General features: G+C 39.0%; 1 protein-coding gene across 1 annotated transcript; it reads left to right on the top strand.

Annotated features, from left to right (window-relative positions):
• The first annotated feature begins 408 nt into the window (after positions 1-408).
• On the top strand, positions 409-3,621 carry LOC140861205 (uncharacterized). The gene is made up of 5 exons (XM_073264212.1): positions 409-692; positions 857-1,179; positions 1,442-2,286; positions 2,677-3,106; positions 3,251-3,621. Exons 1-5 carry the CDS (start codon positions 409-411, stop codon positions 3,619-3,621), a joined length of 2,253 nt encoding a protein of 750 aa, XP_073120313.1.
• Positions 3,622-26,630: the final 23,009 nt, after the last annotated feature.

Genomic DNA, 26,630 nt, shown 5'->3' with positions numbered 1-26,630 from the left:
ATTATAAAAGTGTGGGTCGTCTCAGTTGGTATCAGAGCACGGTCTTGGTTTGGGCTGAGCCTACTACCGGTTGCCGAAAGTCAAGGGATTTCGCCTCAAAGTCTGTAAGATTTAGGTTTTGCTTATTGCTATTGGTTCAGATTAGTAGCATTAGTTTCTTAAATTATTTGAGCATGTTTTAAGTTTAAATAAAATCTTTTTCTTAAGGCATGAAATTTGAATTTTTGAAATTTGAACTTGCGCTCAGATGGCACCTCGACGTGATCCCCATGCTTTTCCACCACCTCCTCCGCCCCTCCACCAGTTGATGTTGGGGCTCAGGTGCTAGCTGGCCTGGCTCGTATCTTGGAGCAGCATGCCGAGGCCCCGAGGGCTAGAACTAGAGCGGTCTATGAGCAGTTCAGGAAGATGGATCCTAAGGACTTCTCTGGTACTACGGATCCGATGGTAGTGGAGGGCTGGATTCGCTCGTTAGAGGCAATTTTCCGCTACATGGATTTGGGAGATGCGGACCGAGTTCGCTGTATGACCTTCCTTCTCAAGGATGACGCCGCCTTATGGTTTGAGGGTGTGGAGAAGACGGTTGACATTACCACACTGACTTGGGAAGCATTCAAGATTCTCTTCTATGAGAAGTACTATACAGCTGAGGTGAGGGCGCAGTTGAAGAAAGAGTTCATGAGTCTCCGATAGTGAGATTTGTCTGTGTCCGAGTTTGTTCGGAAATTTGAGAGGGGCTGCCACTTCGTGCCGTTGATAGGGAATGAAGAGGCGGAGAAGTTGTAGCACTTTGTTGCATGTCTGAGGCCTACTATTCGTAGGGATGTGATGATGGCTGAGCCAGTGGATTATGCAGCTGCCATCAGGAAGTCTATGAGGTCCGAGCAGTCCTTGAAGGACATCAGTTCCGAGGTTCATGGCAAGAGGGCCCTTACTCATCAGGGTCACCCATAGCAGCATGGCAAGAAGCCATATCAGGGACAGCAGAGGCAGCAGAGGCCCCAGGGGCACCATCAGTCCAGAGACCTGCTCCTCCCAGGACTGAGGATAAGCCTATTTTCCAGATATGCCGCCGTTCGTATTTTGTTAAGTGCTTGTTGAATGCAAGAGTGTGTTTCAAATGCAAGAAGCCGGGCCATATGGCCAAGGATTGCCCGGAGTTGTGGAGGCCCATGCAGGGTTGACCCAGACACCACACTCATCACAGGTAACATCTTAAGTTTTCTTGGGTTAGAGCAGTTGATCAATTTACTGATGCATGTGGTTTTAAGTTTTCTTGTTTGGGGTCAATAATTTTGTAGCATGTTGCATGTTTGAGGAATTCGAATGTATTAGCATGCGTAGTATCTTGTTTGGGATTTGATGACTTAGAATGAGCCTAAGTAGAACTTTTGTTATTTAACTTCAATCTTTTTTGTGGATGTATTCACCGTGAATGCAGGTAGGATTGTAGTAGCTGGTTTAACCACTAGAGCCTTGTTAGACTCGGGAGCTACACATTCTTTCATTTCGGAGGCATTCACCCGTAAGCTAGATATTGAGTATGAGGAGTTTTTGGGTGGTTTCACAGTGACCATCCCATCAGGGAAAGAACTGTCCACAAGGAATATGGTGAAGAATCTTGAGCTCTTGCTACAAGGGCAATCAGTGAGTGCCGATTTGATAGTGTTGCCCATGCCTAAGTTTGACTTGATACTCGGGATGGATTGGATGACGAAGAATGCTGTGGTGATTGATTTTCAGCAGCGATCAGTGTTGGTCAGACCAGAGGGAGAGGAACCATTCTGGTTTGAGGCTACTAGGAGTTCGAAGAGGACTCAGCTTATATCTCTCATGCAAGCTAAGAAGTTGGTGCATGATGGATGTGAGTCATTCTTAGCCAGTGTATCTATGACAGAGTTGCCAGCACATCCAGATATTTCAGCTGTGGACGTGGTTAGGGATTTTGAGGACGTGTTTCCGAAAGAGGTTGCAGGTATTCCACCAGATAGAGAAGTCGAGTTCTCTATCGACTTGATACCGAGTACTGTGCCAATATCTAAGGCACCGTACATACTAGCTCCCACGGAAATGAAGGAACTGAAAGAGCAGATTAAAGAGTTGTTTGATAAAGGTTTCATGCGCCCTAGCTTCTCTCCATGGGGCGCACCGGTCCTCTTTGTGAAAAAGAAGGACAGAAGTCTGAGATTGTGCATCGACTATCGAGGGTTGAATGGTGTAACAGTGAAGAACAAGCACCCACTTCCTAGAATCGAGGATCTCTTTGATCAGTTACAAGGAGCTTTTGTGTTTTTGAAGATTGATCTTCGTTCGGGATATCACCAGTTGAAGGTGAAGGAGTCCGATGTGTTCAAGACAGCGTTTAGGACTCTTTATGGCCACTACGAGTTCCTTGTGATGCCGTTCGGGATGACAAACGCGCCCGCGGTTTTCATGGATCTTATGAACCGCGTGTTCCAGCAGTACTTGGATCAGTTTGTCATTGTCTTTATTGACGATATCCTCATTTACTCGAAGGATAGAGAAGAACATTCGCAACATTTGAAGACTATCATAGGAGTACTCCGAGAGAGGAAGTTGTATGCTAAGTTCAAAAAGTGTGAATTCTGGTTAGAGAGAGTACCATTCTTGGGCCATATTATTTCCAAGAGTGGAGTGTAAGTTGATCCTTCTAAGGTTCAAGCAGTGAAGGAGTGGTCTATTCCAAGAAACGCATCGGAGATTCGTAGTTTCCTCGGCTTGGCCGGTTACTACCGGAAGTTTATCAAGGGATTTTCATCGATTGCTGTTCCCTTGACCGCATTGACCAAGAATAATGCCAATTTTATTTGGAAGCCAGAGTGGCAAGAGAGCTTTGATGTGTTGAAGGAAGCTCTCACGACAACACCAGTGTTAGCTATGCCATCTGGAGAGGGAGATTTTGTGGTTTATACTGATGCTTCCAAGTTGGGACTTGGGGCAGTACTTATGCAGCGAGATAGGGTTATCGCTTATGCGTCTATGCAGTTGAAGGAGCATGAGAAGAACTACCCTACTCTTGATTTGGAGTTAGCAGCGGTGGTGTTTGCTCTCAAGATTTGGAGGCATTATCTCTACAGAGAGAAGTGTAAGATATTCACCGACCATAAAAGCCTCAAATACTTCTTCATCTAGAAGGAGTTGAATATGAGACAACGGAGATGGTTAGAGCTGGTGAAAGACTATGACTGCGACATTAGTTACCACCCGGGTAAGGCTAATGTCGTTGCAGATGCACTGAGCAGGAAGACGGCAGTGATTGCCTCTTTGGCAGTATCTAGACCGTTGCAGGTTGAGATTCAGAGATTCGGACTGGAGTTCTATGCCGAGGGTAGAGCTCATAGATTGTCAGCCTTGTCGGTGCAGACGACGTTGTTTGACCGTATCAGGGTTGCCCAAGCAGTTGATGAGCAGTTGGGTAAGTGGAGACAGAGATCAGAGGAGAAAGACAGTGGTCTATTTTCTGTAGGTGATGAGATTGTGAAGTTCAGAGGTCGTTTCTGGATTCCCGTAGGTGATTCTCTGCAAGATACTATCATGGCAGAGGCACATACATCGTCGTACTCTATGCACCCAGGTGTAGTGGCCCATATCCAGAATTAACGATAATGAGTAATTATCGTGTGATCATTATAGATTTAGTAAAACGTGATTAAGGAGACTTATAAATAGATTAAAGGAGCCCAGAAATAGACCCAAAATGATCAGAAATGGTCCGGAGGGTCAGACAGATCGGAAGCTCCGAAGTTAGGATCGGATGCTCCGAAGGTGATCGGAAGCTCCGATGAATGATCGGAAGCTCCGATCAAATTACGTCATCCATGACGTGTGGTTGATTGGAAGCTCCGAACAGGATCGGAAGCTCCGATCACCCCTATCCGAAGTCAACCAATGAGATTTTGACACGTGACAGATGAGGATGTTCGGAAGCTCCAATGGCAGGATCGGAAGTTCCGATCACGGATCGGAAGTTCCGATCGATGCCTATAAATATAAGGTCCGAGGCATTCATTTCTTGCCAATTCCAAATTCTCTCCTTCGCCCTCGTGGTCCTATTTTAGGGCTTTGGGTACTCTTATTTTAGAGTTGGAGTAGGATATTTGTTTTAGTATAGTCAGACAGTGTCTGACATAGTAGCGGAGCAGTGCTCGTGTTGTAGAGACATGTTCGAGGCTGTGGATTTGCAGCAGGGGAGTGCCCTAGTTGCGGGATAGTCGCCATCAGTGGGCTAACGACGGACGCAGGTATAGCTATGGTCTCCTTAAAATTATTTAGGAGTATGCAATAGCTTAGTTAAGGCTTTTAGAGCTTATTGAATGATGCATGGGTATTTTCAGTGTAGACTTGATGATAGGCTTGGAACCTAAAGTGGGACTACTAGGACTGCCTTAGAAAGGTACGTAAGTACTGATGTGATTGCCAGCGGATACGCATGCTTATATGTTGCATTTATATGTTTGCATGTTATTGTTATTGATATATGGCATATACATATCATCTTGTGCCTGTATGTCTGTACATCTTTTGAGATGAGCCAGTTAGGGTTACTCAGCCCTGTTTGGACGTTTGATATCGAGTACCCTTAGGTACTGATACCTAGAGGACTCCGTGGTCCGCGTCCGAGATTCGGGAGTGAGTGGTCGCACACAATGGTTAGCTACCTCGATGAGACGAGCTCGTACTCCAGGCGTCAGTCTGAGCAGTTTGTATACAGTTATCCCAGATATGGATACCCTGTCATTTGTATGCATCATATTTGTATGTTTATCCGTGCTTTCGTATTGAGCTTAGAGCTCACGTCCAGTATTTTCTGTGTATCTGGATAACCTATTCGACGGGGCAGGTGTAGGTGTAGGATTGAGCACCAGGAGCCTGGAGTAGCCAGTAACCTTGAAGAAAGAAGGATTAGCTATAGGTTTTATTTAAATTCGATTCGATTGGGTTGTATAATCGAGTTTGTTTAGCCGGTTGTATTCCGCCGGTCTATTTGTATTTAAGTCTTCATCAACAATTTATTTAATGCATGCTTAATTATGCTCTTAACTTTGATTTGGTAGTGGATCCGGGATGAGTCGCTACATTTATGGTATCAGAGCTGTATGCAAGGGACTTAGGAAATTGATAATAAGACTTCTTGATTATCCTTGTAGGATTTATTGAGGCCTAGAGAAAGAAGATTTGTTCTTCATTGTCGAGGTTTGCGGCATAAGTTTTTACAATAAGGAATGCAGCAGTGATGAGAACACCAGTAGTAGCATGTCAATAGATAGATTGACTGCTGTGTACGTATCATCATTCGGTGCATTGGGATGCTGATCAAAGAACATATGGATTCTAGCCAAAGAAGACTGGAAGAGAAGATCAAGTATATCACGTCAGATACCTCTCAAGGCTTTTTGGGACGAATGGTGTTTAGTAATCCATGTGGTTCCAGTCCTTGAAGATTCTCCACTCGTAGCTGGAGAGATTGTCAGATAGACCTTCACTGGAGATACCTTGAGTGCCTAAGGCATGATAGGTTTCGAGCTTAAGGTCTGTAAACTCATGTAGAACATGGTTTTGCCAGTATGCTTGTATTGATGCTTTTGGTAGGCATACGGGAAACTTCATGTTCAAAAACATGATTTGGGTACAAGAAGAACGCTGATGGTAGATCGTGAGCAGAAGAAGTCAACTGACATGCACTGACGCAGAGCATAGCTGGTTAGCTATCACGTGCCATTTCTCCGGATTTCTTCGCTGGAGGACATGTAGAGAGACTTGGATGGGAGTATGCTTGTATCGATGCATGTGTCGATTAGAAGCTTCATGCTCAAGAAACGAAGACTAGTACGATGATTTCAAATACTGTATTATTGTAGTTGTAAAAAGTATTTCAGTGGTAATATATAATCAGAATTTGGTTGTATCATATCAAGTTATTGGATGTACATGTTGTTGTATTTTCAGAATACTGTAATGATATTACATGGGATTGTAATAAAGAAATTGTACAAACTTGAAGTAATGATACATGTGTTACTTATTCAGCAATTCGTGATTGATTGCAAGTAATTTTATAAAGTTTGGCTTGGAATTAGTTGATTGGTAATCAACTAGGATAGCTCATGGATTTTGAGTAAGCCAGCGGTAACGAATTAACATGTGGTTAGTCTAGGTGTTTTCCTAGGATTGACCTAATTAGTCGTTTTACTGGGTTAGTGCCATTGATGAGGTGATTCATCTGTGGGCATGGAAATATTGATCTTGTTTGGAATTTTTAGTTTCGTTCTAGGTTGTTTCCGTAGAACTGTAGCTTGATTGACCTTCATAGGTTGGGAATTCGTGATGATGGGATTTCATCAGGAACCAGTTTAGTACATGCCGAGAGTTGTGGACTATGACCATGACTAGACATGATGGAGCGTAATCCTATTCCAGTGTTACTCTGGGAGTCTTTCGTACTTCGGAGAATGCCTGGAAGCCTTCGTGCTTCAGGATTGGCGGTGGGAAGGCTACCTAGTCTAGAGTTTTGGTAACAGTCACGGCGGGGTATGACATTGGATTTGATGCCTGGTTAGGTATCAGCGGCTCAGATATCGTCTGACTGTCGTCAGAAATATTGGTTTGTATTTCTGCCATAAGGACCAGTCTTGGAGGGATTTCCTTGACGAGTGCGTACTCTGAGCAGATAGTTTTAGACTATTGGATACTGCTAGACTAGTGGATCTAGTCGGTGTATGGATGCTCTTGTGATAGGGGCTATCTAGGAGATGTGTTAGTGAATTTCCTGAAACATTTGACTCGGGGATGAGTATTTTTCAGCAATGATGGTTTCCTTCAGTGATAGATTATATCCGATTCTAAGGATTGTACATGACTATTTGAGGCGTGAGGATAGCGTGATTTATGCTAGTGTACAATTGGTGGTGATTTCAGGTGGGACACCGCGGCAAGTAACCTCAGTTTCGATTTGTTGCAGTCTTAGCAAGAGATATAGTTATCATGAGCATGTTCAGCGATATTTGAAATCTTTCGAACTTGGATTGCGGCTTGGGTTGAACGAGTCCTTATGATCATCTTGAATGAATTTAGACAGTGGATAGTATGTCTAGACTAGTGTAGGTTTAGCACTAGTGATTACTTGTAACTATTGTCTGACTCTGTCAAAGATGAGTGATTGAATCAGCTGTGATTCTTTTGATTCCAAGTATTTGGGATCTGCGGACGTGTGGCGGTGAGATCATTGATATTGATCGGCCATGAGAGTTTCATTGATCAATGATTGTCTGATTAGAATTGGTACCGTCAGGCATGGCGAGAGCTACAGTATATCGATTTGATTGATCAGATTATTCCAATCGGTACTGATTGGGATATAGTGAATCAAGAAGTACTGGGAATAGTACTTAAGTATGGTATGCTTTGATATAGCGATTCAAGTACATTTAGGGAATTCTTTAATCGCTATGGAATTTCCAGGGATGTTAGAATCGGGGATTTTGGATTCTGCAGATCACGAGAGTAGTCATAGGTTGGCTCTTGTGATCATTTTCTAGTTAATAACATTACTGAGATTACCATTGACGGATTTTGATCTGAACATTGCTTGGTTTTAGCAATGATTTATCCAGTTTGCGGAAATAGGATTCAGTGATTGTCCCAGGATTGTCAGTGGACAAATTTTGGGAACTGTTAGTCAGAATGTTTAGCTTGAGGGCTTCCAGCAGATTTCTCGAGAATTGTTCTTAAGAGGCGATTCGAAAAGTGCTCATGGATTTCAATGAACATTAGCAGGTTAGCATTAGTTGTTTCATGGGATGAGACAGCAGCTGAGACTTGTGTTTCTGAGTCTGGCAGTATTGTTGTCACTGATATCCCAGTGCGTTTTGATATGTTGTGTCATTGAAAGGATTAGATAACGTAATTGCCACTTGTGAGGCCTCGATTCTAAACATCTAATCTCGGAATTAAACAACAATAGGGCATTCAAGATCCAAGATTAAAAGTAATAATTTTTTTTTTAAACAGTGCTCGCTCGATCGGTAGAACTTTATCGATCGAGCGGGCCATCTTAACCAAGTATCTGCCGAGACTTACAAAAGCCCACCGCTCAATCGGTCAAAACTTACCGATCGAGCGGAAGCCAAAATCCAAACTTCCTGCCTCAAAACTGGGGTGCTCGCTCGATCGGTAAGAGTCTGCCGATCGAGCGAGACACCTGCCCAGAAAAAATCTTTTGGTTTTTCTTTCTTTCTTTACAATCCCAAATCAACTCAATCAATCCATCAATTCAACAACATGCATAAATTGAAAGCTTGGAACTAAACTCGAAATCATCATACATACTATATACGATATTCCATACATCCAAATTATATACGTGCTTTCAAAACATAAACTAGATTGACATGCATTTCCAATCCTAACTCGAAGTCTCACTTCTATTCTTCATTTCGTTCTATCCCTGTCGTCTCTGAATCGATCCTGTCCCACCTGTTGCCATGCACACATATAAAAACAAGACAACAACCGGATAATCCGGTGAGAATACAATTCCCAGTAAAAGAGACAATCATGCAGTATCAATCAAACATATCAATCATGATACGCAACAAATCCATCTTATATATCAACTTCAGATATAAATCACGTCAAGACATGTATGAATTTCCAAATATCTATCACATAAAGATCAATTCAAGTAATTCATCCAAGTACTGGAGTAAAATGATATGCATGTCTTTAAAACTTCTGGATTATCAGACTCAGATAATCAAATGGAATTCTTCTTTCTTTATTTCTTCGGTTTGGGATCCCGAGGTTAAAATATCCAACAATCACACCGAACTCCCCTCTCGAGGTGGACGAGGCATATTTTAATCCTCTAGACTCTAGAGCATTATAGAGAGTTTATTTGACAAGGTATAAAATCTCCAACCAGGTCACTCAACTACAATCTCTAGATGGTCTAATCAAATTGAAAAGAATCAAGGCTCAATATGAATGCATATGTCATCTCATGCATTCTAATATCGTTTCAATCATCAATTCATAAAAGCATTCAATCATGCTTTCATTCATCAATTCAAATAATCATTCAAATATGATTTCGTCAATATAAATGCATATATAATCTCATGCATTCAAATATGATTTCAAATAAGCATTCAATCATGCAAGTATGTGATTTCTTCGAAACATTCGAATAAAGTCTAATTCGAGTTAATCGTTCCATTCAATTCTAAGTCGTCTTTTACCTTATTCTCTTCGAAGGTACTGAAATCTGAAAATCAATAATAAGGATAATAATCAATATCCAAACAAATTCATTCGAAACTCAATCAACTTATTCAATCGATAAATAAGAAAATCGATACTATACCGACTTCAATCTTCCAACTGACCAAAGCTGCTACCTCGCAACTCTGCTGACTTCAATTCAATCTATCATAAGAAGTCAATAGGATCAATATCGACATCCAAGAGCTCAAACAAACTCGATACGATCAAAATATTGAACGATGACCAAAACTCAAACTGACGGCATAACGACTAAAAACTGATCACACCGGAAACGCAGACAGCAAGATATCAATTCAATAAACTCATAATCATCTCAATATCATCAAAAAAATTCAAATCCTTCAAATCTAAAATCTCCATTTTCGAATAATCTTCCTAAAATCAAAACAATTCCGAACGACGCTCTATTTTAAAATCGACAGAGAATAAACAATCAGAACTCTGTCAAGATCAACATAATCCAAACTCAATCGATTCTAACAACATCCGAAAATAGAAGTCTAGTTGATCGGAGAAAAACTTACTATAGAACGAAGCTCTCGCAGCCGTGATCGCTAATCTGCCTTCAGAAATAAATTCCAACGGACGGATCGACAAAAACGGAGAATTCCAAAGCTTGAAACTCACTTTTCTCTCAACAATGGAGGAAGAAGGCGAGATGGGGGAGGATAGAATGGAGGAGACTAAGTCAAATCCCTTATAAATATCTAACAAAACCCATTTTTGAATTTTAGTCCCTAAAAATTCCAAAAATTGCATTCTAGTCCCTGATCAAAATCGAATCGGCCCTCGACTTCTAAAATATCTGATTATCTCTAATAAAGTCCATTAAGATAATTTTGGGGCGTTAAAATTCTCCCCCTCTAAGAATCGATTTTGTCCTCGAAATCAAACATGATTCTATCACAAGGTCGAGGCATGAATCAAAGGACTGCAATAAGAATTTACATCTCGGAACTAAGTCCAGAATCTGCCTCCCATATAACTCTGAATCGTTCATCTCAAACAGTTTGACATATCAATCAATCAGAGAATTTCAGAAACTCTAGTCGATTATTTCATCAACACTCCGTCCATCTACGAAAAGTCAACTCATCGTCGTCAGAAAATTCTTCTAAACTCAGACACAATTCGAATCATCTTACGTTCTAAACCAAGAGACAAAGGGAATTAATCTCAAAAGGAAGGAGATCTTCATTTCTCCTCGTACAACTTCTAAAAGTGCTTTCATCAAATCATCTGATCGCTGTCGTTGTACGAAGTCTCCACAAAATCAAGAATTCTGTCAACTAGTGCTAAGTCGAGCACTACTATACAAAACAATTCTTCTAAAGTTCGACTAATCTGATCTGGCTGTACGTCATTCTGAGGGTATTGAATCGAAAATAGATGAAATCAACATAAAAAGTCTCTTCGAATTCTATGCCAAAAGAACAATTACCTCAAGAATCTCTGTCAAGACTGACAGACTTCGGCAATTCATGACATCTGACAACCTCTGACAAGATATCAATTCTCTCCTCTTCATCATAATCATTCTGTACAGATAACTATAACGGATCCTATCTATCGGTCAATCAAAATAAGACAGTAGATAAAATAAGAACACATTCTTTGGTTCTAAACATCACTTGCTGCATTCACCCTTCAGTTAAAAAGATTCAAATCGGAATTCTCAATAAGAAGAAAACCAAGTACTGCAAGATCATCAGTACTGAAACTCAGAATACAGAAGAACGGATAATCATCATCAGATAATAAGATCAAAGAAATTCATTCGGTTCAATCAAAATTTCGAACATCGAGATTAGTCTACAACTGATTGGCGTACAATTCTGAAAAGATTGTAGAAGGCTCTGAACGATCAGTACAATTCTCATATCCAGAAAGCAAGAAATTCATCAATAAGAATTCCTAATTTCAACTAATACTTCTGAGAGATTCGGTCAACAGAAAAATTCTTCAACAATACAGGAGTATTCGTCGAAACAAAAGGCATGTCAAAAGTTCAAAACGGCCATACCTCAATTCGGAAATTATTCTGAGAAAAATTCTCTTCACGAACTTCCTGAAGATAAAATTCGGATCTCCATTCAGTGTCGAACTCGTTCTGACAATCGGGACCAAACTATAAGTTCATTCTGAACAACTTCAGTCGTTCAATAACCACTGGCACATCAACCAGTTCAGGTTACAATTCAAAACATCAACTGTAAAGCTTCGAGAGTTCGTTCATACTATTCTGTAACATCAGTCAATCTACAGAATAAATCAAGAATTCTTAGAATCGAGAATTCTTAACGGAGTATTCCATCACTCGTTCAACGATACTCAGATAACATCTCATCTCGAACTCAACAAAGTAGTCTTACTACTAAAATCAACGAAATCTGATCCCAACTCCATTCTGAATCAGAATAGACTGTACAACAGAAAATTGGATCGTTCTCTTTCTGACTGCTGACAGTTCACAACATCAGAAACTATACTTCGAATCTCATACTTCATCATCCTCTATTCAATCCGATTCCTCAATTTATCAACAAACATCTTCCGATCATCTGGAAGAACTCTGAATAAACTTCAAAGTGCCAAACTCCTGATACTCTGTCTCAAACCGAAACATCTGGCACCACAAAAGTTATGCGCTAATAATGCATCAATAAAAACTTGAAACTCAGATTATACTCAGATCTGATCTATCTTCATCGGATTCTGAAAGGTGGAATCAGATTCCAAAGCGTTATCAATCTTCTCAATCAACTCTGGTTCGAAGTCGAATGAAGGAGTCAAGATAAACGTTCCATCTTTTCCAGACTCTATCAAAAGTGCAGCAATCATCTGTCAAAAAGACAACTGAAGTAGATAAAATAAGATCAGATCATACAGCTTACAATTGTAGCTGTTACCATCAGTTCTCCGGATAATAATAAAATTCGCAGTCAGATTAATCGTCCTCTATAACTCTCTTTCCCAACTCATAATCAGTTCGAACTGCGACAATCAAAACTTCTATCTTCCAAGATAAGAATAGATTACTGAAATATTCCAAGAAATAAGATCTCTGTGAGATTCAAATCGGAACTAACATTGCATCTCGAGCGTCTTCAAATTCTTCGATGATCAAGATAATACAGATTTTTTCTGAACAAGAATAAGTCTCGATACTCAATAAGAAGAAGTGCAAAGCACCAAAAGATCATCAAAGATACACTGAACAGAAGAGCAAAATCTGCTGAGTATTCGTCTAATCAACAATAAGAATTTCTCAAAGAATTCGCGTTAAAACTCGCTAAATCCAAGAATCTTCAAATTCAGATAAGGACGTCGATCTAGACCAATTCATAACAGCTCTAGTCTTGAGGTATTCAAAAAAATTCCATATTCTCAGAGAAAAGATCGAGGAAAATACCACTCGGTCTCATGAGATTCAGACGTCAAAAGAATAGCATAATTGATCGACATGCAAATCTGCGAACAATTCTTAAAGAATCTGAAAGAATAATACGGATCTTCGAAGGATAAAAGATTCATCGATAAGAATACTCAAGAACTCATCTACAAACCACTGGAAGAATCGGTTCAAAGGATTCATAAACATTGCAAATGCAATTCCATCTCAAACTGTATGATAAAAATTCAAATCGGTCGTACCTCATTCCGAATTCAATCTCTGAAACTTCTTCCCTTCAGATTATCAGTCGATGATGTCTGATCTAAAATTAATGCTGAACTCATCCTCTCAACTCGGAGGCAAATCTGGAATCTCAACTAGAACAACATCAGCAACTTAACATCTCTGTTAAAACAACCAACACGGGCTGATTGAAGACATCAACTACATACATCAAACATTCATCCGCACCTTTCTGTAACCAACGGTAATCAACAAAAAATAAGAAAGAAATTCTTAATTCAGGAATTCTTACCAGAGGAAATCCACTCATCTATCATCTCGAATCCGAAACTGGCAACAATCTGAAACCAAACTCGGTTGCTCTGTACTCGGTTAATGCTCTACATCGATAATATAATCAAAAACTGATAACCGAAATATAGTACTGTTCAGTACAATCAACTCTCATCGAAACAAAATTCAAAATTCCGAACTAAATTCACCGCAACTAATTCAGATAGTCAAAAGTAGAGGAAACAACAATCTAACCTCTCCACAAGAAGAAAAGTTGCATCAATATCTAACAGCAAAAGAGTCGAAATACTAAAATCGAACAGTTACCTGCTTCATCATCTTCAAGAGCAGTTAGAGTCTGTGAATCCTGGAGCAAGTACTAAAGCCTGTCGTAGAAACTCGGATTTAAACAACTCTATGAAACGACCAAATCTTGTTTCTCTAAGGATTTCTTCTTCGATATCAACCAACTTTTCGCAATACCTTGCAGTTGGTAACCAACTAACTGAATCCGTCGTTCATCAGTGTAGTTTAAAAGAATCAAACAACTGATCGATCTCTTCTAGTCTGCTTTCACACCTAAACTCATCCTCAGAACTCCTTAGAGTTGAAGGCTAAAAGACTGAAATCTCATCAGCAATGCTTCCATCAGTTCAGTCACAGAACAATTCTGTACAATCGAGTTCGCTACTAGTTTAATCCTGTTCAAAACTTTCCGAGTAGAAAAATCTGATTCAAGAGGATTAGGACACAACATCTCAAATACATCTATCCGGTGTCTAACAACCTCAGCTCGACATACTCATTCGATCTCTAGAGTATTCAATGCAACCAGTAACTCGAAACAGTTCGTATCTCAATTAATTTATGCTTTAAAATTTAAATCACATATCCAAGTAATTCAAATAATTCTCAATCATAAAGCATGCTCGCATTGAATTTAATAAATCAATTAAATAACTCAAACACATGCGAGAAGCCAATTCAAGCGGACTCGATCTATCCGCTCACTCTAGTTCAGTCCAAGAATCTTATCGCTCTGATACCATTTAATGTGAGGCCTCGATTCTAAACATCTAATCTCGGAATTAAACAACAATAGGGCATTCAAGATCCAAGATTAAAAGTAATAAATTATTTTTTTTTAAAACAGTGCTCGCTCGATCGGTAGAACTTTACCGATCGAGCGGGCCATCTTAACCAAGTCTCTGCCGAGACTTACAAAAGCCCGCCGCTCGATCGGTCAAAACATACCGATCGAGCGGAAGCAAAAATCCAAACTTCCTGCCTCAAAACAGGGGTGCTCGCTCGATCGGTAAGAGTCTGCCGATCGAGCGAGACACCTGCCCAGAAAAAATCTTTTGGTTTTTCTTTCTTTCTTTACAATCCCAAATCAACTCAATCAATCCATCAATTCAACAACATGCATAAATTGAAAGCTTGGAACTAAACTCGAAATCATCATACATACTATATACGATATTCCATACATCCAAATTATATATGTTCTTTCAAAACATAAACTAGATTGACATGCATTTCCAATCCTAACTCGAAGTCTCACTTCTATTCTTCATTTTGTTCTATCCCTGTCATCTCTGACTCGATCCTGCCCCACCTGTTGCTATGCACACATACAAAAACAAGACAACAGCCGGATAATCCGATGAGAATACAATTCCCAATAAAAGAGATAATCATGCAGTATCAATCAAACATATCAATCATGATACGCAACAAATCCATCTTATATATCAACTTCAGATATAAATCACGTCAAGACATGTATGAATTTCCAAATATCTATCACATCAAGATCAATTCAAGTAATTCATTCAAGTACTGGAGTAAAATGATATGCATGTCTTTAAAACTTCTGGATTATCAGACTCAGATAATCAAATGGAATTCTTCTTTCTTTATTTCTTCGGTTTGGGATCCCGAGGTTAAAATATCCAATAATCACACCGAACTCCCCTCTCGAGGTGGACGAGGCATATTTTAATCCTCTAGACTCCAGAGCATTATAGAGAGTTTATTTGACAAGGTATAAAATCTCCAACCAGGTCACTCAACTACAATCTCTAGATCGTCTAATCAAATTGAAATGAATCTAGGCTCAATATGAATGCATATGTCATCTCATGCATTCTAATATCATTTCAATCATCAGTTCATATAAGCATTCAATCATGCTTTCATTCATCAATTCAAATAACCATTCAAATATGATTTGAAATAAGCATTCAATCATGCAAGTATGTGATTTCTTCGGAACACTCGAATAAAGTCTAATTCGAGTTATTCATTCCATTCAATTCTAAGTCATCTTTTACCTGATTCTCTTCGAAGGTACTGAAATCTGAGAATCAATAATAAGGATAATAATCAATATCCAAACAAATTCATTCGAAACTCAATCAACTTCTTCAATCGATAAATAAGAAAATCGATACTATACCGACTTCAATCTTCCAACTGACCAAAGTTGCTACCTCGCAACTCTGCTGACTTCAATTCAATATATCATAAGAATTCAATAGGATCAATATCAACATCCAAGAGCTCAAACAAACTCGATACGATCAAAATATTGAACGATGACCAAAACTCAAACTAACGGCATAACGGCTAAAAACTGATGAAACCGGAAATGCAAACAGCAAGATATCAATTCAATAAACTCATAATCATCTCAATATCATCAAAACAATTCAAATCCTTCAAATATAAAATCTCCATTTTTGAATAATCTTTCTAAAATCAAAACAATTCCGAACGACGCTCTATTTCAAAACCGACAGAGAATAAACGATCAGAACTCTGTCAAGATCAACATACTCCAAACTCAATCGATTCTAACAACATCCAAAAATATAAGTCTAGTTGATCGGAAAAAAACTTACTATAGAAAGAAGCTCTCGCAGCCGTGATCGCTAATCTGCCTTCAGAAATAAATTCCAACGGACGGATCGACAAAAACGGAGAATTCCAAAGCTTGAAACTCACTTTTCTCTCAACAATGGAGGATGAAGGCGAGATGGGGGAGGAGAGAATGGAGGAGACTAAGTCAAATCCCTTATAAATATCTAACAAAACCCATTTTTGCATTTTAGTCCCTGAAAATTCCAAAAATTGCATTCTAGTCCCTGATCAAAATCGAATCGGCCCTCGACTTCTAAAATATCTGATTATCTCAAATAAAGTCCATTAAGATAATTTTGGGGCGTTACACCACTAGTATTGATAGATTCTGTGCGAGATCAAGGTGAATCAGTTTGGTTATCCCCGCTAGTGAGCCAAGAAATTGGTTATCTGGAACAGGATAACCAGAATCGTTTTTGTCGATACTATCTCTAGTTCCGAGATAGAAGTAATCATTCGATATAGGATACTAATGCTGAGGGTGGTGTTGGTCCATCTGAGGGTTTCAGCAGGATGGTAGTGAATTTCGAGACGACGACCTCGAAGGATGCATTTAGACAAGAAATTGTGTATAAAGATTTTGTCATCTGTTTACTTAGTTGGTGTTCTTTGGGAAACATTCATCGGGCAGAGTGAGTACTGAAAGTATGTACTATGACGCCAGGAATTGTCAGGATTTTTGTGTTATCCATGGAAGGATGACTAATGCGATCGAGTAGATGCTATCTACGATAGCGGGATTCGGATCAAGGTTTATCGCAATCAGTCTGAGGATTTCAGATGGTTAGAGTGGTGGCAGTGATGCGATTGCTTTGTGAGCTGGTGGCCGGTAGTTGCCATTACTATTCGCATAAGGTACTGTTTTGGGAAGAAATATTTTATCCTTAGTGATAAAGAGTAACTCACATGAGTTCTTGGAAGAAGGATATCTAGGATTTGACCGAAATTCAAATCTAGATCAATTTGTTTAGAACCTTGCGATAATGTCAAAGGATGCAATGTTACCGTTAGACCAGTGAAATAAAATGTGTTGTATCTGGTTTTATCATGGGCAGCGATGGAGTTTGTGCATGTCTAGAGAATAGCTGATGGCTAATTACGATCTTAGCAGGAGTGTCATCGCTAAGATTTATAGGCAGTATGGCTAATACAGTCGGCAATTTGGACCAAAGGTGCCGTGTTGTTGTGGTTATCGATGGATAACTGACGATAGTCAGTAGTGTTACTCGATTATCGCAGGATTGCTGATAAGAAGGCAGTGATTTCCAGATTGATCGTTAAAAGCGTGCGAGTTTGAAATCAGTGCGAATTATAAATCGAATTTATGTTCTGATGTGGTTCAGTGAACGAACAGACCCCGCAGGTTTAGCGAGGTTTGGTATTGTCGAAGGTTATTTGACCAGATGTTTTGAACCGGAACTACTAATGAATTGGACGAATGGTTTATACTATAGTCCCGAGGTTTACATTAGATTTCGAGGACGAAATCCTTTTAAGGTGGTGGGGAATGTAGTGGCCCATATCCAGAATTAACGATAATGAGTAATTATCGTGTGATCATGTTATATTTAGAAAAACGTGATTAAGGAGACTTCTAAATGAATTAAATGTAGTAGCCCATAACCAAAATCAGTAATTAAGAAATTAATCATAATTACTTGGGAAAAGTTCGGAAGCTCCGAAGGTGAGTTCGGAAGCTCCGAACAGGATCGGAAGCTCCGATGCAGGATCGGAAGCTCCGATCATATTATGTTAGGCATGACGTGTGGTTGGATCGGAAGCTCCGATCACCCCTATCCGAAGTCAACAAGTGATATTTTGACACGTGGCAGATCAGGATCTTCGGAAGCTCCGATGGCAGGATCGGACGTTCCGATCGAGGTTCGGAGGCTCCGATCATTGTCTATAAATAGAAGGCCGAGAATTCATTTTCATTTGCCAATTTCGGATTTTCTCTCTACTCTAGTCATAGTCGAGATGTTCTAGCCTTCCTAGGCTTGACCCGGGAGTCGTCGAGGCGTTCGATAGTCGTAGCGGAGTTGTGCCCAAGTTCTGAAGGCATCGACATCAAAGGGCTAACGACGGACGAAGGTATAGCTTTTGCTTCCTATAATTATTTAGGAGTTTGCTTTAGCTTAGTTAAGGCTTTTAGAGCGCTATAATGATAGTAGTATCATTTGGCAGTGTAGCGCGAATTATAGGCGTGGACCTAGGGCTGATAGCACTTGCCTAGTATTTGAGGTACGAAATTACTGTTCGAGATATCCTGACTGAGTATGCATGTATTATGTGACTGCATGGTTTATATGTAGTGACCCTTACCTGGATCATCTACTAAACAAAACTTAGGCATGCAATTAACTTAATTAAACAGATATCAAAATAAAACTGCGGAAACCATAAACATTATACAATCCCAAGTAAAGGAATCTGTAATTTATCCAAATAGTATACAACCAAATCGAATAGCTGTATCAACCTCAAAACAACAGAAATAAAACCTAGACGAAGCTCCAGCTGGCCAAACACTGACTAGCCCCTCTTGGATCCACCCGCCTCATCCAATCACAAACCTGCCCCATGGAATAGGGTGTCCAGAAACACAGAGTACGATACGTGAGCATAAAACGCTCAGCACGAGAGTATGAGTATACATGCATGCAAAGTAAACTCCCTATAAACTCGAGGTCAAGGATCAGATAACAGAGACAGACCGGGCCCTGGTATGTAGCACGCTGTGCCGTCGCTTCAGGAGGTGGCTCCCATACCATAATACAAGTGGTTATGCTGGACCCAAATCGATGGAAGTCCAACCACTAACAGGATAGGGAAAAACCCTGCTAACAGACATCTCGAAGGAGATAGCTCAGTATGCAAATGAATGCATCATAAATCAATGACATATAAACCATGCAGTCACATAATACATGCATACTCAGTCAGGATATCTCGAACAGTACTTTCTTACCTCAAAACAGTGCAAGCTCTACCAACTCTAGGTCCACGCCTATAGTCTGCTCTACACTGCCAAATGATACTACTATCATTAAAGTGCTCTAAAAGTCTTAACTAAGCTATTGCATACTCCTAAATATTTATAGGAAGCAAAAGCTATATCTTCGTCTGTCGTTAGCCCTTTGATGTCGATGTCAAGGATCAGATAACAGAGACAGACCGGGCCCTGGTATGTAGCACGCTGTGCTGTCGCTTCAGGAGGTGGCTCCCATACCATAATACAAGTGGTTATGCTGGACCCAAATCGATGGAAGTCCAACCACTAACAGGATAGGGAAAAACCCTACTAACAGACATCTCGAAGGAGATAGCTCAGTATGCAAATGAATGCAGCATAAATCAATGACATATAAACCATGCAGTCACATAATACATGCATACTCAGTCAGGATATCTCGAACAGTACTTTCGTACCTCAAAACAGTGCAAGCTCTACCAACTCTAGGTCCACGCCTATAGTCTACTCTACACTGCCAAATGATACTACTATCATTAAAGTGCTCTAAAAGTCTTAACTAAGTTATTGCATACTCCTAAATATTTATAGGAAGCAAAAGCTATACCTTCGTCCGTCGTTAGCCCTTTGATGTCGATGCCTCCAGAACTTGGGCACAACTCTGCTACGACTATCGAACGCCTCGACGACTCCCGGGTCAAGCCTAGGAAGGCTAAAACAACTCGAATATGACTAGAGTAGAGAGGAAATCCGGAATTGGAAATTGAAAATGAATTCTCGGCCTTCTATTTATAGACGACGATCGGAGCTTCCGATCCTCGATCGGAACGTCCGAACCTCGATCGGAACGTCCGATCCTGCCATTGGAGCTTCCGAAGATCCTGATATACCACGTGTCAAAATATCACTTGTTGACTTTGGATAGGGGTGATCGGAGCTTCCGATCCTGATCGGAGCTTCTGATCTTGCCACACGTCATGCCTGACGTAATACCATCGGAGCTTCCGATCCTGTTCGGAGCTTCCGAACTCACCTTCGGAGCTTCCGAACTCTATCCAAGTAATTATGATTAATTCCTTAATTACTGATTTTGGTTATGGGCTACTACATTATATGTCATTGATTTATGCTGCATTCATTTGCATACTGAGCTATCTCCTTCGAGATGTCTGTTAGTAGGGTTGTACCCTCACTACAAGAAAAATTGCAAACGACAAAGGATATAATCCGTTGTCTTATGGGTTCAAAAACCGTTGTACTTTTCTGTGTTGTCGAAAGTACACCCTTCGACAACAGTTTATATCCGTTGTCTTTGAAGGCATACGACAACGGTTCTGCAACATTTTAAATCTGTTGTCTTTTGAATAACCAGGTTTTTTACAACAGTTTTATTTGAACAAAGACAACGGTTTTTCACCGTTGTCTTTTTCAAGATGTAAAACAAAAAAAAATTTTAAAAACACTAATTTTAATATTATAATCACTCGAAATTAAAAATTTCAAAAATAAAATTAATATATAATTTTCAACATATAAATCATTTCAAATTAAAAATAATCTAATTCTAATTCAATGAACACTAGAAAATAAATTTATACATTAATCTTGATAAACTTGGAACACCCTTCAACAATCTCTTTTCCTATAACTCGTTTCTTTTTCAATGTTTTCCGTTCCAACCTGATACACGTAAAAGACAACTGTCAAGCAAAAATTAAGAGATATCCAAAACATTAAAATGAAAAGTACTCATTGTAATTGAAATCTTAATTCAAATTTTCTTGAATGTAAAGATTGATCGTCCCCATTATACTTTCTAATTTTTCAGAAACCTATTCACGTACCTAAAAAAAATGTTATATATTCACTTTCCAATGGCTTTGGGTTCTGGTTAGTGAGGTTCACTTGAATAATCTGCATGATATAAAAAAAAAGGGTTGGAGAAGCACTAAAAAATCTACAAATGATCAAGACAAATTTTAAGCAGCTAGAGACTTGATTTTTGTTGTACTTTCACAATTATGCTCTTGTCCGTGAAGAGCATGTGCTGGATATCACCTTTTCTTTTGGAATTGAAGACATATACTGCAAGAAAACAAGTGTTGATGAAATATTTGATTGAAATGGTTCAGAAAATAATTTGTTGAGCACAGAGCATACGGAAATCTTACTTCATAAAGACAAATCATCTGAACGGTCAGCACATCAGCAAACAACAAAAAAAAGAAATCGGATTAGACAACGAAGTTATTATGAAAGCGAAGATGATGCACGCAAATTAGACGAAGTGATCTGTGCTTCTTTATAGGCCGACTAAGTAGTAAGCCGTTGATACGGGGACTATGGATACTAATATCTCTCTACAAGATCAGAACGGAATTTAAAATAGTTAATTAAAATCAAACTAATTTTATCTACGGAGTCAATCAACATAACCATTAATTATGTTATGACATGTTGAGACACAAGAAAATGATGTACGCAACACCGAGTACTGATTTGTAAAGGAATCCATTGTAATTTGTATATTAACGTTGGAGCACACCAAAACTTAAGGATAAAGGAAATATAACTTCAATATTTTTAACGTATCTAAGACTCCACAATTAATTTATAGTAAGGATGAAATGACACTAAAAACTCCCTAAAGAATTGCTGAATTTAACAATTTCATGATGTCTCAATAGTATGAAACCTTATAATTACACATTAAGTTTTATGTAAACAATAAGTTGTATTAGCTTTAAAACTTACTATAGAATGAAGCAGCATTGTTTTTTTCAGGGTGAAGCTCGGTTTTCTCCACTTTCACCTCCATATAGTGCCATTCTTACCACCTGGAAGATAACTGAAAAGTTGAAAACATAAAATCATCGGCGTTAGCATATAACGATTATAAGTTTCAATGTACTTGTAACACAATTTTCTTCATTTGTTACACGTTAGTATGGCAGAAAATTGATGCACTCAAGGGTGGCGAATGTAAAGGGAGAGTCTTGGTTTAGATTATACTTACATGAGATGACAACCAAGACTACGAATATCACAAGCCTAAGTTCAAGGAAGCATTTCCACCAAAATAATAATAAAGGTTTTTTGTTTCAAAAACTCCAAAATAGAATTCGGACAAGGAATTTAAATTAAAATAAAAAGTATTTAATCCTTGAAACGACTATTAATCCACCACCATTGATGATGCCATAAATTCACAAGATATACTTTTGTTTCATCTTTAATGGAACCCAACAGTCCTAAAATTCTTAAAAAAAACTGTCGGAGTAGTGAAAAATCACACAAAAACTAAAATAAAACCCAGATTTATTTTGCAAAACCGGGTTGGAAAATGATGAGATCCAGGGAGGGGGGGGGGGGGGAGTTAAGGTATATGAAAACAAGAGGTATTAGAAAGAACAAAACTCATGGCGAACAAAAAATGCGTATATATGAAATTAATTGATTAACTAAAATAGTGCAAAGAATCCATTGATTTAATTGAATCTGTAATATTATTGGTGCTCAATCCAGAGAGAGAAAATGATAGTGATACCATTTTCGGGTGTCCAAGGAAGAATTATTCACAAGATGGATCGAAAGCAGTGCATATTATTTAAAGATCTTCGAGTTAAAACAAGGCATTGAGTGATTAATCTTGTTCTTAGATGAGGAATGATGACAATTCCTTGTTCTTTGAGAACATGATAGGTTGTTTCATCTACCAAATCATCAAGTGCTAGATAGCACATTTGCATGTATTCAGGCCGTTGGTTCATACTTTCAATATCCCATCTTAAAATTTTTTTTTAAAATGTGAAATTTAAATCAATTTAACTACGCATATGATTAATATTTGAAGAGAAAAAAGAGTATGCAAATTAATGATGAAGATATGACCAGTTGATTAATTGTCAAGTCCTTACCTCTGAATAACATCATACAGGAGTTGTATTCCCTTTTAAATTTTGATTTCTTTTTAAATTTAAAATTAGAATAACTCATGAAATGATTCTATTTGTCTTTAGCCAGTGATCCCGAGCGTAAATTACAGAGTCAAACATTGATTCCCGAAGAAGAAAGTATCCCATCCATTCTGAAATAATAACGTCAAATGACCAAAGGAAAATGTCAAATGCAATGCAAAAATATCAAAATTCTGAGACAAAGAGATTTAAATACTGCAACAAAACAAAATGGGAGGGAAAAAAAACAAGACAGAAGAAAATGACCTAACCTTTTTCCTGAAGATTAACATCTAGAACAGTCTACACTCTACACCATGTTCAAACCAATTCTATCAACGTAAAAGGAAAAATAACAGACCGCTCAAGATTCTTCAACAATTTTTTTTTTCCGATCATAATTATTTGCATATCTTTCTAGCATGCAAGATTCATAATTGCAAACCTGAAATCTCTGTCTAAGTCCAGTACATAGTTAAAACTGGGAAACTATTGAAAAATACATCATGAACGGGAACGAACCAAATGAACGATCATGCATGAGATCGAAAGCACAAACTCGCAATTCTCCTCGCCGAATCTATGGTTGCATTGATCCTGTTCTTGTACTTCTTTTGTGTGCAGGTCCCAAAATCTGTTTCTGCTTTAATCAACCAAGAAATATGAAATCGGGTCAAAAGAATCCATTCAGTTCTTAATATCTACCCGAATAAAATGAATGAAACAATAAATACAATCAATCACAATCTGAGCTCAAACCCTGAACTTTAGCTTCAAACACGTCAGCGGAAACATCTAATAAATAGACTAACCAACTTAAAACACAAATTTCAGCACAACCACCCACAATTTGTAATACTACTACGTACCTTCCACTAACAAGATTTTACTTTTCTCCTTCACGTTGTCTAGCACATCTAAGTTGACATAAGTAGCTCCATGGCAAACCTGGTGAACAATTGAAGTTATCTAGTTCATAAACAACTCAGAGCACCTTTTGTCTGTTGGATAGACCAAGAAAAAGAACAAATTTTGACAACAAGAAAACAAAAAAAAATATCAAGAGTCCTTTGAGGCCTCATGCATTCTGCTCATGAATCCAATGACTTTGAAATATCATGATATAGAGAATCACATGAAACATGAAAAATATCAGGCATGAATAATAGCTCTTCCCCTACGACAGTTAAAATAGGCCATGTATCAATTGATATATTCTGAAATGCAACACTCACGTAGAAGAGTTGGATCAGTTAAGTAGGAATATAATATGAAAATACCCCAACATGGTTCTTCCAAGTAAATGTGTAAAAGACTTAAATTGTATCAAATTAAATCATAAGTTTACCTTTGGATAAGATTAAGAAGGTCTAATGAAGGAGAAGGCCCCGAAAAAGTAAAACGAGGAGTGTTGTCACCGCCAGCAACCATTACATGAGAAGTAATGTTGTTAGTTTTCTTGACTTCACGAGAACCACCGTTGCTACCTGCTTAGCCGCCATCGTAAGGGGTGATGGATGTGGGGGGATTCCACAGGATTTCTTGAATGGTTTCGGCCACGTTGGACATGGGACTCGCAATATTTCTGCCTTGCCACCACATCCCTTAAGCAACTCCATTCTTCCTGTCTGTTCTACTACATCTCCCTGGCTCCGGATCCATAGCCGCCCATCCCCAATACCCTGATTGCAGCACTGATGCACTATACACATAAACACATTAAAGTACGTGAAATGTTAAGAGAGCAACTCTTCCCCCAATATAAATCCCTTAAATGACACCTCTTCGGTAATAAAAATAAATAACCCAACAACAGGATACAAAACTCAGTATATCCAATATCATTAATAAAGAAGAAGATACAATCCAGAAAATTTCACATTCTTTAACTGAAAATAATCAAAAAACCGAAGAAAACATGCTTTAAAATGTCAGCACCAGAAAATTATTTACTCATGTTTGAGATAGCGAAATTGGGAGGGCAGAAATTTGTGGCGGTGAAGAAAATAGAGGGGCTCCCCAGGTTGCACAACCTAGGGGCATGGGCAGCGTCGCATTTGATCTCAAAGCATGCCCCGCAACTCAGCCCGTTGTTGAAGAGCGCAGTGCTCAGTGCTGCCGTGTTCATGCCATAGCCTTGGCTGTACAAATTCCTGTACCCACAAGCACCACCTAATTAAAGTAATTAATTTACATTAAAAACCAGATGAGAAAATGTGGAGGAGGAGAATCTACTTACCCATTGCTCCTGAGGCGTGGCTGCCGCCGTAGAAGGTGGCATGGGAGGATTTGCAAGAGACGGCGATGTACACGCTGGGGATTCTGTCCTGGACAGAAGCAAGAAAATGGGGTGACGAGTTGGGGCTAGGGTTTGGGTCTTCCTTTATTAATGAATGTGTACATATATTTATATTTTTTAAAAAAGAAAAAAAAACAAAAAAAACAAAACAAAGACAACGGTTTAAAAAAAGTGTTGTCGTAGACTGCATAAAACAATACAAAAAGACAACGGTAAAAAAAAACTGTTGTCGTAGAGCTCCAAAAGCACGCACATAGACAACGGTTAATTAAAACCGTTGTCGTAGGCGATAAAAAAACACGCTCATAGACAACGGATTTTTGTTTTTAAAAACCGTTGTCTTTGACACATATAAGACAACGGTTTTTTAAAAACCGTTGTCGTTTTTCATTAAAATAAGTCCAACGACAACGGTTTTTGTAAAAACCGTTGTTAAATGACAAAAGACAACATTTTGTGTATAAAACCGTTGTCTTTTTAGTGTTGTTAATTAACAGTTTTGTTGTAGTGCCTATCCTGTTAGTGGATGGACTTCCATGGCTTTGGGTCCGGTAAATACACTGGTATTATGATATGGGAGCCACCTCCTGAAGCGACGGCACAACGTGCTACATACCAGGGCCCGGTCTGTCTTTGTATCTGATCCTTGACCTCGAGTTCTAGGGAGTTTACTTTGCATGCATGTATACTCATACTCTCGTACTGAGCGTTTTATGCTCACGTCTCGTACTCTGTGTTTTTGGACACCCTATTCTATGGGGCAGGTTTGCGATTGGACGAGGAGGGTGGATCCAGGAGGGGCTAGTCAGTGGTTGGCCAGCTGGAGCTTCGTCTATGTTTTTATTACTGTTGTTTTGGGTTGATAAAGCTATTCGATTTGGTTGTATAATATTTGGATAAATTACATATTCCTTTCCTTGGGATTGTATTTTTTTATGGTTTTCGCAAGTTTATTCTGATATCTGTTTTATTAAGTTAATTGCATGCCTAAGTTCTGTTTAGTAGGTGATCTGGGTAAGGGTCACTACATTTATGGTATCAAAGCATTCAAAAGTATTCTTGGGATTTAGTTTCTGCATAAGATAACCATTAGGTTAATTTTGTAGATGGCAGATCGTGATGACCAGAGTTCTCATGGCAGTATAGGCGGTCGTTGGGGTGATGCCGACCGAGAGCATCGCCGAGAACGGCGTCATCCTCATCATGACGACGAGCATTTCACTGTGCGTCGATTCTTAGCTATGGGTCCTAAGCCCTTAGTTGGAG

This window comes from Henckelia pumila, chromosome 1, assembly GCF_033568475.1.
Source record: "Henckelia pumila isolate YLH828 chromosome 1, ASM3356847v2, whole genome shotgun sequence".
NCBI lineage: Eukaryota > Viridiplantae > Streptophyta > Magnoliopsida > Lamiales > Gesneriaceae > Henckelia > Henckelia pumila.
Note: the sequence above shows the minus strand (reverse complement) of the source record. Positions and strands in the feature narration are given on the sequence as shown.